Here is a 15794-nt window from a genome sequence, read left to right on the forward strand (position 1 = left end):
TTATGATTATTTTGAAAAGAATAAATAATCTAGTGCTGTGCCAACAATTTCTCATATTTCTTTCCTTTAATGTGAATCATGTGAAAAAATTCTGATAAAAGGGTTGACAGACTCAGGGGCTGACTTATTTTAGTTATAAGATGGCTGAGGGATATATAAGAGTGTCCTGCCTTATTACACAACTATTTTTCTCAGTGGTCTATAGACTCTCTGAAAGGGCAGCAATCACATTTTGCATCATCAAGCAAGAATAAAAGAACTTTAAATGTTATCAGAAGTAATTCTGAAGCATACAGGGAAGCAAAAATAAAGAAGCCTATTTTGAGAGGTAAAACAAGTTTGGGGTTAGATAGTTATTTTGCAGTATTTATAATTATTATTCAACAAATGCTCTTGGATTAAGCCTGGCAACCACTGACTCTGGCAAAGTAATTCAAAGTTTTGAGTGCTTTAAGCAGAATTTTATTCAAAACATTCATGAAAATATCATGTTGCTCAGCTTCTAAATGTACTTTTACAGCAGACTGGTATTAGAACAAGAAAATAAGCTACTAAGAAGAGGCTGCACTTTCCATTATAAGGTGTCCATGCTTAAAAGCAGGCTGCACATTTACTGTGCAACTGTACAATTTCTACGCATGCTTCCTGGTATGAGGATGCCAATCAGTGGTGGGTTGCCCCCAGTTCAGTCCAGTTCTTGCGAACCGGTAGTAATACTGGGGGCAAGCTCCACCCGCCCACCCAGATGTCATCATAGACAATCTGCGATCCCGTTGCGAACCGGTAGTAAAGGTAAGTAGAACCCACCCCTGATGCCAATACATTGTTTCATGGCAAAAACAAAAAACGCAAGTCCTTAACTTTATTTTAAAAAACAGTAAAAAGTTGTTCACAGAACAGTGGTAGTAATCTACTCTTCAAGAGTTTGCAAACAATGCTAGTCCATGCTGCACATAAAATCAAAGATCAGTCAGTTCCATCTGAGACAGAAAAGTTTGACTAAGAGGAAATCTTCACCCAAAAAGGCACAGTGGAAACAGGTCTGAATGCTCAACATAAAACAGAAATCATTCACAACAACAGGTGAATATTCCCGGGAACTTTTTTTGTTTTGTTAATATAACACGTTCGTTCACAAATAATAATAGCAATACTAATAATCTGTTGATTTGTCTTGGCAACTCCCATACATCAATGGTGGTAACAGCATAACAGCTTTGTTCTCATCTGACAGAAATTAATGGCATGTTCTACAAAGCAAAAGTTAAACATGACCGTATGTATTTATTAAATTCCACAGTGTTTTGACAGATTGCGATTCAAAGGATGCTGACACGCTCACTGAGGGCTTTCAACTCTGCTTCTTCTGGTTCAGGATTTTCATTGTGGTTAGGGCTTCGACTCATAAGGTGTGCTGGATACTGTAAACTATTGTCTCCTGCATATTGTTCCCACCGGGAATCGTCACTTTCATGGGTGATATAACGCTCGCCTATTTTGCATTCAAGTTCCCTCAAATCTAGCCAGGCTTGATAATCCTGTAAAATAAAATAACAATTTTAATTAATATTCAGAAAACCCACTGAGCGTATAAACAATATCGTAAACACTTCATATTCTAGTAATAAGGGATACGAAACACACACAGAGACCTTACTTTTTAAATGTATACATATAGATTCACCTTAATATGCAGAGGGACCATTAGTTCAACTATTTCAGTTTAATCTATGTTCCAGGATTCCTAGGTCATTGAGGCTTGGGGATGGGATTTGAAATCCAATCATGTCAGAGATGCCAGTTTGGGGAAAGATGGTGTATCTAAATGGCAATAGTCTTCCAGGATTCTGGCACTTCTGAACCCAGGATATTCATCATGTAAAGTATGGGGTGGATCATAACGTCTTGTCATCTAAGCAACACTGTATACAATTCAAGTAGAATTACACTTAGTGTTGTGGTCCACCAGCAGCCCGCGGACCTGGCAACAGAGTCAGACCATGAGGAGGCTGGGGAGGAAAAAAGCCTGGAAAAGAAATCTGCATCGGAGGCAGAGATGGGGCCAGGGCCATCTGGGAGCAATGCACGGACTCCGGAGCCTCCAGAGGCAGACAGCAGAGAGGCAGAGGAACAGGAGAAGCCTGTTCCTAGTGCACGCATGCGAAGAGCTGCAGAAGGCAAGAGCAGCTGAAGAAAAACGGACAACTCGGGAGTAAGGCCAGAAGATGATTGGCTACTGCCATAAAGCTTAAAAGAGCAACAATGAGTTGTTGGGTTCTTTGTAGAAAAGCAATGTTGATTTCAGTGCTTCTTATCAGCATCTCTTGAACTTTGTGGGAGTTTTGACAAGAAAAGCCTTTGGCAGGTTGCCAAAGACATCAAAGGTTGGTGATGAGGCTGACGACTGTTTATTAAGAATTTTGTTTTGGACTAAACTAAGAATGAATTAATTCTCAGCTGTTTTAATAAAATAAGTTTGTTGAGGACTGAATTGTGTTTGGTAATCACTACTTGGGCCTTGGTCACAACACTTGCACTCTGGAAATCTCATCATATACTTAACCAGTCTGGACATGAGGCTATTAGCATTTAAACCAGCCCCTTGTTTTTCACATGTCCAGGTAATTGTGCTCAAATTTGTAGCAATTGTGGTAAACTGTTATCTGAACTACAAATAAAAAAAAAGAGGTAAAAGGCAAGAAATTTATAGCATTACCTGCAGCCAGGGGTGGCTTAATGTCTTGTCCACACTGTAACGTTTTCTCATTTTAACTTGCAACAAATTATTTATGAGATCAATAGCTAGAGAGAGAGAGAGAAAATTCAATTTCAGAGGAAAACCATTCTCTAAAATATGCTCGAATATCATGCAATAACAAAGTCAAAACAGGAAGGCCAAAGTAATAATTCTGTTTTTGTCATCCATTCTGATCAAAAGCTGTAGCTTAAATGCATTAAGAAGAGAAGTTCAACTGAACAGAAAGGAGGCAATCGTATCAGTCTTATTTTGACATTTTGATTCAACAGCTTAATGGGCAGGACCTTAACATATAATATCCAACTTCTTGTTTTGGCTTTTCTCTGTGCAGTTTTCATTGCCAGACAAGCTGTTTGGCTGGAAAACTATAGTGGTAAAAAGTGAAATATGGTCTTCTTGTGTGCTGATATATCTATTCTCTACAGACAAATCAATATGATTATACTAGCATTTGTACGAAATAGGAGATTTCAAAACATGGTTTTATATATAGAATATGATACTGTAATTCAACATAGGGCTTTTTAAAGAAACTTATTCTCTAGCTGTTCCATTCTCCTAAATCAGTGTTGCAGTGTTTTAGGGTGGGAGGACAATTACAACTGGAAAAGGTCCAATAGACTTCATTGGTTGCTCATATGGTAAAATATTATAAAATGAAAGTGTTATTAGCACTGTTAAATGTATCTTACTTCCATGCATTATGTAGATTTGGTTCAAGGGAAAGAGCTTCTATATATTGAACGAGTATAAACTGAAGGGGTATAAATTGTGTAAATTGAACAAGTATAAATTGAACGAGTCCAGAGATATTTCACAAAAAGAATCCTCCACTCCTCTGCTCACAACAAAATACCTTATGCCACCAGACTCGAAATTTTGGGCTTAGACAACTTAGAACTTTGTTGTCTTCGGTCTGACTTAAGCATAGTACATAAAATCATCTGCTTCAACAAAAACAATACAAGAGCACACAATAGATACAAACTCATGATAAACCGATCCAGACTGCAGAAAATATGACTTCAGTAACAGAGTTGTCAACGCCTGGAATGCTCTACCTGGCTCTGTGGTTTCTTTCCCAAATCCCCAAAACTTTAACCTTAGACTGTAGTAGACCCCACCCCATTCCTAAGAGGTCTGTAGGGGCGTGCATAAGCGCACCAGCGTGCCTACCGTTCCTGTCCTCATGTTTTCTTTTATTTGTATCCTTTAATGTATTTATAATTATGTTTACACTTGTATCTGTCATAAAATACATGCTTGATGAAATAAATAAAATAAATAAATAAATAAAAATATTAGGTATTCTTCTCCAGATATCCACCCTCAACACATGCCCATTACAGCTAAAACAGCAAATACCAAATCACTTCCAGGGATGTAGAAATGCTCTCCATCATTACATGGTTCCTCTTTATATCAGGAAATACATGAAGGTGGCTTGTAATGTATTGTTCCTATGAACACTTAGTTCTGGCTATAAAACATGCACGTCCATGTATTCTTCAATTTATTTTTTCTTGGTTAAACATGATTTGCTATTCTCAATAAGAGAATTAAGAATGTGTCTTTAGCATAATTTGTCTGACATTTTATACTAAGTTTCCATTTTAGAAATTAAGATCCCCTTTAGGTACTCCCCAAAAGTATCTGGAATCTTCAGATGGTGCAGAATGTGCTCCATAGTGAGTGGCCAAAGAAGAGTACATTTAACACTCTTGCTCCATGGGATCAAGATACATGGGATACCAGTTTGCTTCTGGGCCCAATTCAAGAGGTTGGTCATCATCTATAAAGCACTACATGGCATAGAACCAAGTTACCTACAGAATCAGCCTTGCCATATCTCATCAACCTGTTGTCACTCAATCTGGCAGGGAAGGTATGATGCAGAACCCATCAGTCAAACAATTTTGATTGGCAGGGTCTAGGAAGAGACCTTTTTCTGTCCTGCTTTGTGGAACATCCCTCCCCCACAGAGAAGGAAAGCCCCAATTTCTTAGTCTTTTGCAAAGGGGTCAAAATCTGGCTCTGCAGCTTGGTGGGGGGAGAGAAGTCCACTCATGGGGCTGGCTAGTCCCATGAGAACTGGCCCCCTCTGCCTGTGATAGTCATTGTTAAATAGCTAACTTGCCCCTCCTTTTTTTGTTGTTGTTGAATTGTCATTATTATATATGAGAACATCTATGGGAAGGCAAAATATATTTAATTAATAGATATACAAGTACAATAAATAAACAAATAAAAAAGTAAATAAGTGAGTAAGTAGATACCTTCATGAGAGATTTCCTTCCAAGGATTAGGTGGGTACATAAAAGCAGCATTCTGGATTTGATCATGAATATCTTCATCTTCATTGAATGGAAAAGTACCACTGAGGCTAACATAGATAATGACCCCAACAGACCACATATCAAGTGATCTGTTGTATCCTTTGTTTCTCAGAACTTCAGGTGCAAGATATGCTGGAGTACCTACAAGTGAACGTCTGAATGACTTCTCTCCAATAATCCGGGCAAAACCAAAATCACAAAGCTTCACCTATTTGGTACAAAATTGATGAGACAACTCTTATGAAGTAGTACTATATCTAATATCAGATAAATTACTTTTTACTTATACAATGGAATAACTGATATCCTGATAACTGCCCCCTCCTTCCCACATACATCTCACTCGTTTGTTGTAAAAGATACTCTCACCTACTGCAGAAAAGTGATAGATTTGGTATGATGTCCATTTGGTAATGGACAAAAATAGTTGGAAGCTAGAATCCCTATTATTTTTGATAACTTCAAAAAAGAGTGATATTATTATGGTTCATTGTGGTTCATCATACAGCCAGATGTTCAGACTGGATTTGGCATTTTTATCCACCTATCAAGTCCTTCCCAATGATCTGGGATAGGCAGATGCTGATGTTATATAGTGTTAAAGTTATCATTGTAGCATGTAAGCTGTTCTGAGTAAAGCTTTTGCAATTGACTGTGTAGTAGTAGTAGTAGCAGTAGCAGTAGTAGTAGTATGGGTTTTGAAACAACTTAAGTACATTCAAAGCCTTACAATGTAAGCAGCAATAGTAGAGCTATAGAGAAAATGAAGGAAAGGAATAGTAAATGCCGTTTCTTATAGAATGTATATGATGTATTAATATCAGGCCATACATTTCCCTAGCAATATTAACAAACTAATTTCCTCATATATTTGAAATACAAGTGAAGTTGTACATGAATTTAGTTGATTGCTTTACTTTTCCTCCATGTCCAAGCAAGCGTTTTGGGCATGGAAAGGAAGGAAGGAAGGAAAGAAGGAAGGAAGGAAGGAAGGAAGGAAGGAAGGAAGGAAGGAAGGAAGGAAGGAAGGAAGAAAGAAAGAAAGAAAGAAAGAAAGAAAGAAAGAAAGAAAGAAAGAAAGAAAGAAAGAAAGAAAGAAAGGTAAAGACAGGCATGTATGTTTTCTGACTTGATTACTTGTTCTTTGTTATTCAAAACTTGCATAGAGGCATTGCTTGAAAGCTAAGAAAACTACTGAATTCCAGGAGAGAAGGAAGCTGCTGTTTTATCATCATAGAAAATCAATCAGTTGCCCCTAGGAATTTGGCTTTGACTACAACCAGGAAGAACAAGCTTCATCTATGCCCAGTCTCTATACTGGCAAGTGTACTGTACTTCATAGAGAGTTTATAGCACAAATTATGCAGATTTAGATACACTAAAACATTTCACTTAAGTTACAATCTGGAACTCCTCTTCACATAACTTAAAGCTTATATTATAAGAGGCAATGACAATGCCAGAATTCCCCATGGTAGCTAACTAACTTACCCTGTTTACTCCAACACAAGACATCCTCTGATAATAAGCCCAATCGGGCTTTTGAGCACATGGCAATAAGGCCAAGCACTTATTTCAGGGTTCAAAAAAATATAAGATAGGGTCTTATTTTTGGGGAAACACGGTATATACCAGGGCGTCCCCAAACTTGGCAGCTTTAAGACTTGTGGACTTCAATTCCCAGAATTGAATAGCTGGCTGGAGAATTCTGGGAGTTGAAATCCATAAGTCTTAAAGTTGCCAAGTTTTAAGTTCTCTGTTATATACAGATGCACACAAAGAAAATCTAGAAAGTATCATGTGGATTCTCACATATAATTTAATCTACATCCATATAATTCATATTAAAATCAAGATGCATTGATTCACATTTTGCAATGTATAGAGGTATAAAGTGATAAGTGTTACTGATTCCTTGTGTTATGGGACTATAGTCATGGAAAGCATTATTGGAAGAAAGAATTAAATCACACTCTGAGGAGCTCAGCTTCAAGAAAATGAAACATGTTTCCTTATGTTATTTTCTAAACAAAAAAATTTCATATTTCATTGAAATGCAATTAAAGTTTGAGTGTTATAAATCACTTTCAGTAGCTTGTGCTTTGTTTTAATAAATGATTGAACTATATTCCTGCAAAGAAAAATATTCTGACTTGCCTGCGGAAAAGGGTCAGCTGATGCTAGCAATACATTCTCTGGCTTGAGATCACAATGAACAATGTTTTTAAAATGAAGATGCCTCAAAGCAACAAGAATCTGCAAAGAAACAAATTAACTGTGCTGCAATATACTGTAAAAAAGCCATTCAATATTTATTTTACATATTAATGCTAGAAATGTGATATAACATCAACAAACACAAAGATGGCGATTGATTTGAACTGATTTTAAAGATTTTATTTTTATGATCCTATTCCAAATTGGAGCAATAACTTACAAAATGAGAGGAACCTAGTATTAAGTTTCCATAATATGTCACCAATACTCTATTGTTATCGCTGACTCTACAAAAACATTGGCCAGCACATACTGTCATACTAATTCAGGAAAAAGCAGTTTAACAATTTCTTTGCTTAACCTGAATTGCACTGGAGATTTTGTTCAGTTTGCATTTTAATATCCAATTACCAATTCACACCTTCTGAATCAATACATGAACAATGCCACAGTCATTTTTGGTATTCACACTTCTTAAGAGTTTTGCACAGCAATTTTCCAAACAAAAATATGTATACTGGTGAAATACTATAAAGGAAAACTGCTGGTAAAAAAATGTGTCGACAATGCAAAAATGCCTACAAAATGTGTAAATTAGGAGAAACACATATGAAATATCCTTATAGACTTTTTTTTAAAGAAACTGCAAACTAATGTAGAAATATGACAGGCCAATTAAGATCTGAAAACATTACAAACCAAACAAAGCCAAAATTGGCTTGTACATTCATTTTCTAAATGACTTCTTTTATACATAAAGAATTTTTGAAAATATATTTAATTTATAGAATTGACTCTCACATGAAATGAAGTATCATATTTGATGCCTATCCTAATAGGCTCGCCTTACCTGTGTAATTAAAAACTTGGTTATCCGTTCTGGCAACCTTCCTTTTTCACTTGACAAAATCATCTCCAACATATCTCCATGGAGCTTCTCCATAACAACAAACACTCTTTCTGGTGTCTCAAACATGCATTCCAGATTTACAACCCCCAGGTGATGCAGATTCTATAATAAAAGATAAACACTATTTAAATGAGCCAATTTGTCTCCATCCAGTGACAAGAAAATATTAGGTTATTGTGCAGCCATTCATTTTTCAAGTCCTTTGGCACCAGTATAAGTATAACAAGGCAGGAAGAAAATACATTAGGAATAATATACTGTGCTGATTAAGTACCCAGGATAGCAGAAATCTGCTTAGAACTTTTCAAAAATTTGGTCTGACACTTTCGCATTTTTCTCTAGATAGGGAACTGGTCTATTTTGTTCTATAGGTGGTAGAACAAAAGGAAGGAAGTCCTTGACTTACAACAGTTCAGTTTGTGATCGTTCAAAGTTACAACAGCATTGAAAAAAGTGACTTACGACTGTTTTTCACATTTATGACCATTACAGCATCCTCATGGTTACATGATCAACATTTGAATGCTTGGCAACTGGCTCATGTTCATGACGGTTGTAGTGTTTTGGGGTCATATGATCACCTTTTGCAACCTTCTGACAAGCAAAGTCAATGGGGAAGCTAAATCCACTTAACAACCGTGTTACTAAGTTAACAACTGCAGTGATTCACTTAACAACTGTGGCAAGAAACATTGTAAAATGGGGCAAAACTCACTTAACAAATACCTAACAGAAATTTTGGGCTCAATTGTGGTTGTAAGTCAAGGACTACCTGTATTTTAAAATTTACAAAGTAATGTTCCCTGCTCTTTAATATTTACTCCGGAGATCTGTAGTGATCTGCACAATCTCCACTCAAGAACCAGGCCTAAAGACAAACTAAAAGTGTCTGTGAAGTGAACTATGATGAATTAGGATTGACACTGGAAGAACATGTTCCCCATTAGCATCTATCATATAAAATTCTATGAATTTGCCATGAGTAGTGCAGGGATGGGTTCTACTCACCTTTACTACTGGTTCGCAGCGGGATCGCGCACACATGCTTGCGTTGCTCACACGTGCTTGCTTCTGCGCATTCACAGAAGCTTCCTGGTGACATTGGGATTAGTGGCCGGAGCCTCCCTTCGGTTTTACTACCAGTTCGCAAGAACTGGCCCAAACTGGGAGCAACCCAGCACTGGAGTAGTGTCTCTGATTTATTAAGATTAACATTTGGGAAAAGAGCTTGTCTTTAGCATCTAGGATTTAAAACCCATGCCATTTGCATCTAACTGTAAAACAACGTATACTGCCCCATTAAGCTTGATGTTCACATCTAGAACCAGGAAGGCTTTCTTGCTGTAAACACTGTTGCTGAAACTAGATAATTCTGAACCTAAGATGTCATCTGTCTGTGTTCAAAGGAGAAACTTATTCTTCTCTCTCCCCACTACCATCCTCCCTCCCTCCCCCCATCTTCCTCACACACATATATAGACACACACTCCCCTACAAACACAAAAACATTCGACAAGTTCCTCCCTTTTCTAAATGACTGATATGGGTTAATCTTACATTGTTACCTTAATATGCACTGATATATATATCTATATATCTATGTAGGTCTTTGGTTATTCGGGTTTTCTCCCGCGTAAAATTGGAAATGTCTTGGCAACGTTTCAACGAAGTCTCATTCGTCATCTTCAGGCTTCAGCTTCGTGCTTCTCTATATATCTATATATCTATATCTATATCTATATCTATATATCTATCTATATCTATATATCTATCTATATCTATATATCTATCCAACTCCCTGATCTTCGGACCTTTCAACGCGAGCTGAAAACATTTCTGTTCCATCGAGCAGGACTGGCCTAATGGGATTTTAATAATGGGGTTTTTATTGGTTTTAAATCTTCTGCCAACTTTACATTTTTCTTTTAATCTGGTTTTAATTTTGTATTAATTGTCTTACTTTGGCTGTGAACCGCCCTGAGTCCTTTGAGAGAAGGGCGGTATAGAAATTTAAACAATAAATAAATAAATAAATAAATAAATAAATAAATAAATAAATAAATAAATAAATAAATAAATCTATATCTATATCTATATCTATATCTATATCTATCTATCTATCTATCTATCTATCTATCTATCTATACACATACATTCATACATACATACATACATACATACATACATACATATATACTGGTCATTTTGATTTCCAAATTCCTGTATTTAAAACAGATTAGAAATTATCTAAAAAAGAGAGATTACTTGAGAACTTTATCTGGTGATTCAGCATAAAAATTACTTCCATAGATTTTTCCTGCTGGAGCCTTTCTCAGTAAATTTTATTGCCCTGCTCTAAATTAAATACATACAGTATATAATTGGTAATTAAATAAAAGATACCTGTAAAATTGCAACCTCATTACGAAGCTGGCTTTCTTGCTTAGTTGGAAATCTCAGTTTGTCAATGATTTTAATTGCTACATCTCTTCCTGTTTTCCGATGTTTTCCTGTTTGATGAAAAATATGCCAATTAACATGATCAGTTCTAAGAAGCAGCACCTCTTTAAAATTCACCTTTTTTTTAATAAAATCCAAGTTTTGCCTTTTAGAATGGGAATTTTTGTCATCCAATTAACGGTTAACCCAAGGCATATTCCCCAACTAGAGACCTTGGCATACAATACCTATCACTCTCAACTACCTTTTCCACATCAAATATAAAGACGAAAGGCAATAAATCTCCTTCACATTTAATCCTTTTTAAACATTTCTGATGGGGCAAAAACAGTACTGCTACTAAAACTGTAGATAATTCTGAACATGTCATCTGAACATCTCCTATGTTCAAAGGAGAAACTCATTCTTCTTCTCTCTGTCTGTCTCTCTGTCTCTCTGTCTGTCTCTCTGTCTCTCTCTCTCTCTCTCTCTCTCTCTCACACACACACACACACACACACACACACACACACACACACACGAGAACTAAGGTTATGAGCCATTCTCTTTTTCTTGTTCTACCCAACATTTTTATACACATTTGCAAGAGCAAAGGGCTATGAACCAGGGGTGAAATGTAAAATTTGTTACTACTGGTTCTGTGGGGGTGGCTTGTAAAAAAAAAATGCTTTAAAAAGCCTGTGATGATCAGACAACTCAGCTGGGATCACCAGAGGAAAAAAAGCCTTGAAAGGGTTCTGACGATCCCAGCTGAGTTGTCTGATCTCCAGAACCCTTTCAAAGCATTTTTACAGCCTTTTTGGCCAAAGAACTTGTAGAAAAAATGCTTTGAAAAGGTTCTGACAATCCAAGCTAAGCCACGTGATCATCAGAGGCTTTTTTTTCACTTTTAAAAGCATTTTTTCGGCCAAAGAAAAAATGCTTTTAAAAGTAAAAAAAGCCTCTGATGATCATGTGGCTCAGCTGGGCATGTGGGGGAAGGGGGGGAAGGGATTTTTGCTACCAGTTCTACGAACCACCAGCCGCCATCACTACTGGATCAGGTGATCCGGTCCAAACCGGGAGCATTTCATCCCTGCTATGAACCTACCCAAACTACATAATAGAGTTTCATTTGCAAACTCTGCTTCTACATTTTGTATAATGTCAAGAAATTTGAAACTTGTCTAAGAACTACAGATAACATAGTCCATAATTTTGCCAAGCAAACAAACCAGGGCACTTGAAAGAAAGTGCTGCTAGTCATAATCCGGTATGTGCACATGTTTTCCACAAGATATTCTAGAAAAAGAACTGGATGAATATTAAGCCAACTCTCAAAAGAAGCTAGTTTTGTTCAGAGTTTTGTTCAGCAGCTTGAGTCCTCGCCTTCAAAGCATATTTTTCATTTTAAAAAAGCAGCACAGTAATACTTATAGGGGAATAAATTTCTCAGAATTTAAATTCAAAAAATGCAAATGCAAAAGAAAGTATTGCAAAGTGCTTTCAGATAATCATGAACAGTGTATCTCAGATTATAAAACATTGTGCCACTTGCTGAAAATGACTAAATAATTATTCTCTCTTTTGTTTTCTATGCAATTACCTTTTGAATAACTTCCTATTTACATAACACAAATTTTAAATTACTACAAATCCTGCATTTACATTTCATTTTATTTCATTTCCCCAATGTATAGGTAAAGAGTCTTACCCCCATAAACAATTCCAAACTGTCCAGATCCTAAAACTTCATCTGGAAATATTTGATATACTGTACTGATATCCTGTGGATACAAATATTTTGCAACTTGGATTAATTTCTTGAAACTTAAATTAAAGCAAATAGCAAACAAACATGTCACTGAATTCTGCACAAAGGGCAATATTCTAAATGTTGGTAAAGGAGGTTTGAATCAATTTTGGTCAAGGAGGTTCTATTGTTTCACTCTACACTGCCCTAGTCCAATCTGATTTTGAATACTGTGTCAAAGTTCTGGGCCCAATTCTGGGTATCACCCAATTCAAGAAAAGACACTGAAAATTGGAATTAAGTTCGAAGGAAGCTACTGTGGTGGTGAAGGATCTGGAAACCAAGCCCTATGATGGACAGTTAAAGGACAGTTAAAGGAAAGGGAGACATGATAGCAGTGTTCCAATATCTCAGGGGTTGCCACGAAGAAGAGGGAGTCGGGCTGTTCTCCAAAGCACCTGAGGGTAGAACAAGAAGCAATGGGTGGAAACTGATCAAGGAAAGAAGCAACTTAGAACTAAGGAGAAATTTCCTGACAGTTAGAACAATTAATAAGTGGAACGACTTGCCTGCAGAAGTTGTGAATGCTCCAACACTGGAAATTTTTAAGAAAATGTTGGATAACCATCTAACTGAGATGGTGTAGGGTTTCCTGCCTGGGCAGGGGGTTGGACTAGAAGGCCTCCAAGGTCCCTTCCAACTCTGTTGTTATATTATATATTATATGGGTATAATTGCTTATAGAAAAGGTACCTGAGGGGAGATATGATAGCAATGTTTAAATATATAAAGACTTCTCATATAAAGAAGGGAATGGACTTGTTTTCTATTATGCCAGGCTCAGAATCACTGGGTTACAACTTCAGATTCAGGCTAGAGGTTTAGACTATATGAGCTGTCAGTTTTAGGCTACTACATTAAGTGGTGAGTGCTCCTTTGTTAATGGTCTTCTAACAGTGGTTGGATGGTCATTGGACAGAGATGCAATAGTGAATCATTCATGGGATTCAACTAGATGAATGCTAAAGTTCCCCCAGTTCTATAATTCTAAGACATTTCTAAAAGAAAACAAATAATCCTTGCTTACCAACTGCTAATCCAGCAATTGTTAGAAGTTACGATAGTGCTAAAATGAGTGCTGTAAAGCACCATGAAGTGGTATGTAAGTCTAAATGTTACTGCTATTGCTATCATCAGCATACTGATGATACCTTACTCCATGGTTGAGTTCACCCAGTGACTTCACACAGATGTTGAATTGGTACAGAGATTGCACTGAATCCTGCAGCACCCCTCAAAGTAGAAGCTAAGGGATCTCCCCCTCCTCTGCAATCACCACTGACTGATATCAAGAGAAAGGAGAAGAAACAGTACAGTAACATGCTGCCCAATCCCTAGAGCAGGTGCTGAAAAGTATCATGAGTGATGGAATCAAAGACTGCTGAGAAATTGCCCGGTATAGTGAGGTCCAGCGATGGTTATTTGAGGAAGGGGTGAATTAATATTTCAAGAGGCAGAGAAACAACCGGCTCACCCAAGGAAAAACTCTCACCACTAGAATCCATTCGCATGACATTCCCTGAGCAGCTTTAATTAGTCAGGAGGGAATGACTAAAAAGCAAGTGGCCATGTCCACAGTCATAAGGACCCTGTCCACTTATTAGGCCAACTGGTTCAAATTGTTCCCACATAACAAGGCAAGACTTTGCTCTAGGCACTTCCTTAAACATAGAACAAGGCTAGTGTCCAACTCAAATAAATTTGAGTGACTTTATCCAATAGATGCTGAACAAATTCTTCTGCATGGCTCTGCTGGGGTATTTCTGCAGTCCCTCTACCCAAGGTGGTATTATGTCATCTAAAATACTATCTGTAAATGTAATAAGAGAAGAGAAGTACTGATGCTTCACTGTTCTTATCACTACTGAGTAGGCCGTAATAGTATCTCTATCCCATGTTCAGATGAGTTCATCCCTTGTTGGGCCCAAGCAATGTTCTAGGACTTCTCCCATTTTATCTTGCTCAGTTCCTCTATATACCATGGCAAATGACAGCATCCACAAGAGAGGAAAGGTTTACAAAGGTTCAGTCCTATCTAAGGTCTCAGCAGACCTCCTGTTCAAGGTGTCAACCAAGGCCTCAAATGGACTGTGCAACAGTCTGACAGCTACAACTCTCAGTTCCCTTTGAAACATAGGATAGGCATATGACTATGATAGTAGCCATGAACTCCTGAGCTGCATCAGATCTCACACCTAGTGAAAGCAGATTGAAGTCCTCCAAATTTGTAAGTCTACAAGAGGAACTCTACCATCAACCTGGAAATGAAGTCTAGAAACCCAGGCAGGGTGGTTGCTATGCAGCAGGAAAGTGGGTATAGTAACAACAGTGAAAACGTCAGTTTAAGGAAGGAGCTTTTTCTTGTTAGGTTCATTTAATGTCTTCTATAGTTTCTGAGATTAGTATAACTAAGATACGTAAATACATATGTCACTGTGAATGGAATTAGATTTGAATTGAGACGGTCTTCATTTGTTTAACTATTCTTAAATGCAAGTAAAGAATGGGAAAAAATCATACTGCCACAATAAAATATGGAAATAACGAATGAATTACCACATTTTCTTGGACTTCGCAATTGGATACAGAAATACTTATGGATATATTTCCTAGAAAGAAAAGATCCAATCATTATTTTATAACATATAATATCAAATAAAAGAATATTACAGTACTGTAAACTATAACAGCAGGTAGTCATACATGCATTTGTGAGAACTTGCCACATGCAAAGAAGAAAACAGTAATAAGAGTAAGGAATAATATATCACTTCTATGTAACCAAATTAAATTAGAATTAAATTGCAATGAAAATATATTTAGATTTTGCCTGACAATGCCCTCTTCTAACTCCGCTCACCTGATAACACACTGACTTGAACCCCTGCCTTCTGATATGGATCTAAGTCATCATCATCATCATCTTTTAATGACCCCATAATCCCTTGCAGGGTGAAGTCTGGGCAACTGAATGGAGAAAGCAGAGCATTTTGATGCCTGGATGCCCTTCCTGTCACCAATGTGGAGTTTTGTTCAACAGATATATTCTCATTTTTCCCAAAGAGAGAAATACCTGCCTTTACATAGAATCAAACTCACAGCCTACTGATTGTGAGGCGAGAGTTCCACCTCTAGGCCACCGCACCACTCCACTGGTATGGACCTAAGTGCTGGGGTAAAATGCAGAATTTCATTTCATTCTTTGCACTCATGTATCTACTATCCTATTTAAACATTAGTTCACTACCCAACAAACTGTTTCTAATAAACGTCTGTTGTTGTTATGAGACGCTCCAATGATGTGAAGATGTCAACTGAGCC

General features: G+C 37.1%; 1 protein-coding gene across 3 annotated transcripts in view; it reads right to left on the reverse strand.

The window, feature by feature from the left end:
* Nucleotides 1–848: 848 nt before the first annotated feature.
* Nucleotides 849–15794, reverse strand: part of PRKD1 (protein kinase D1) — a 114301-nt gene continuing 99355 nt past the window's right edge. For all 3 annotated transcript variants that reach the window (XM_058162186.1, XM_058162188.1, XM_058162187.1), the window contains 8 exons: nt 15030–15082; nt 12375–12447; nt 10625–10731; nt 8162–8323; nt 7252–7350; nt 5035–5302; nt 2717–2802; nt 849–1538 (listed from right to left, as the gene is read on the reverse strand). In XM_058162186.1, the coding sequence (XP_058018169.1) occupies nt 1320–1538; nt 2717–2802; nt 5035–5302; nt 7252–7350; nt 8162–8323; nt 10625–10731; nt 12375–12447; nt 15030–15082 (1067 nt within the window). In that variant the 3' untranslated portion in view covers nt 849–1319. The remainder of the gene's footprint in view (nt 1539–2716; nt 2803–5034; nt 5303–7251; nt 7351–8161; nt 8324–10624; nt 10732–12374; nt 12448–15029; nt 15083–15794) is intronic.

The sequence above is a fragment of the Ahaetulla prasina genome, chromosome 1, assembly GCF_028640845.1.
Source record: "Ahaetulla prasina isolate Xishuangbanna chromosome 1, ASM2864084v1, whole genome shotgun sequence".
In the NCBI taxonomy this organism is placed as follows: Eukaryota; Metazoa; Chordata; class Lepidosauria; order Squamata; family Colubridae; genus Ahaetulla; species Ahaetulla prasina.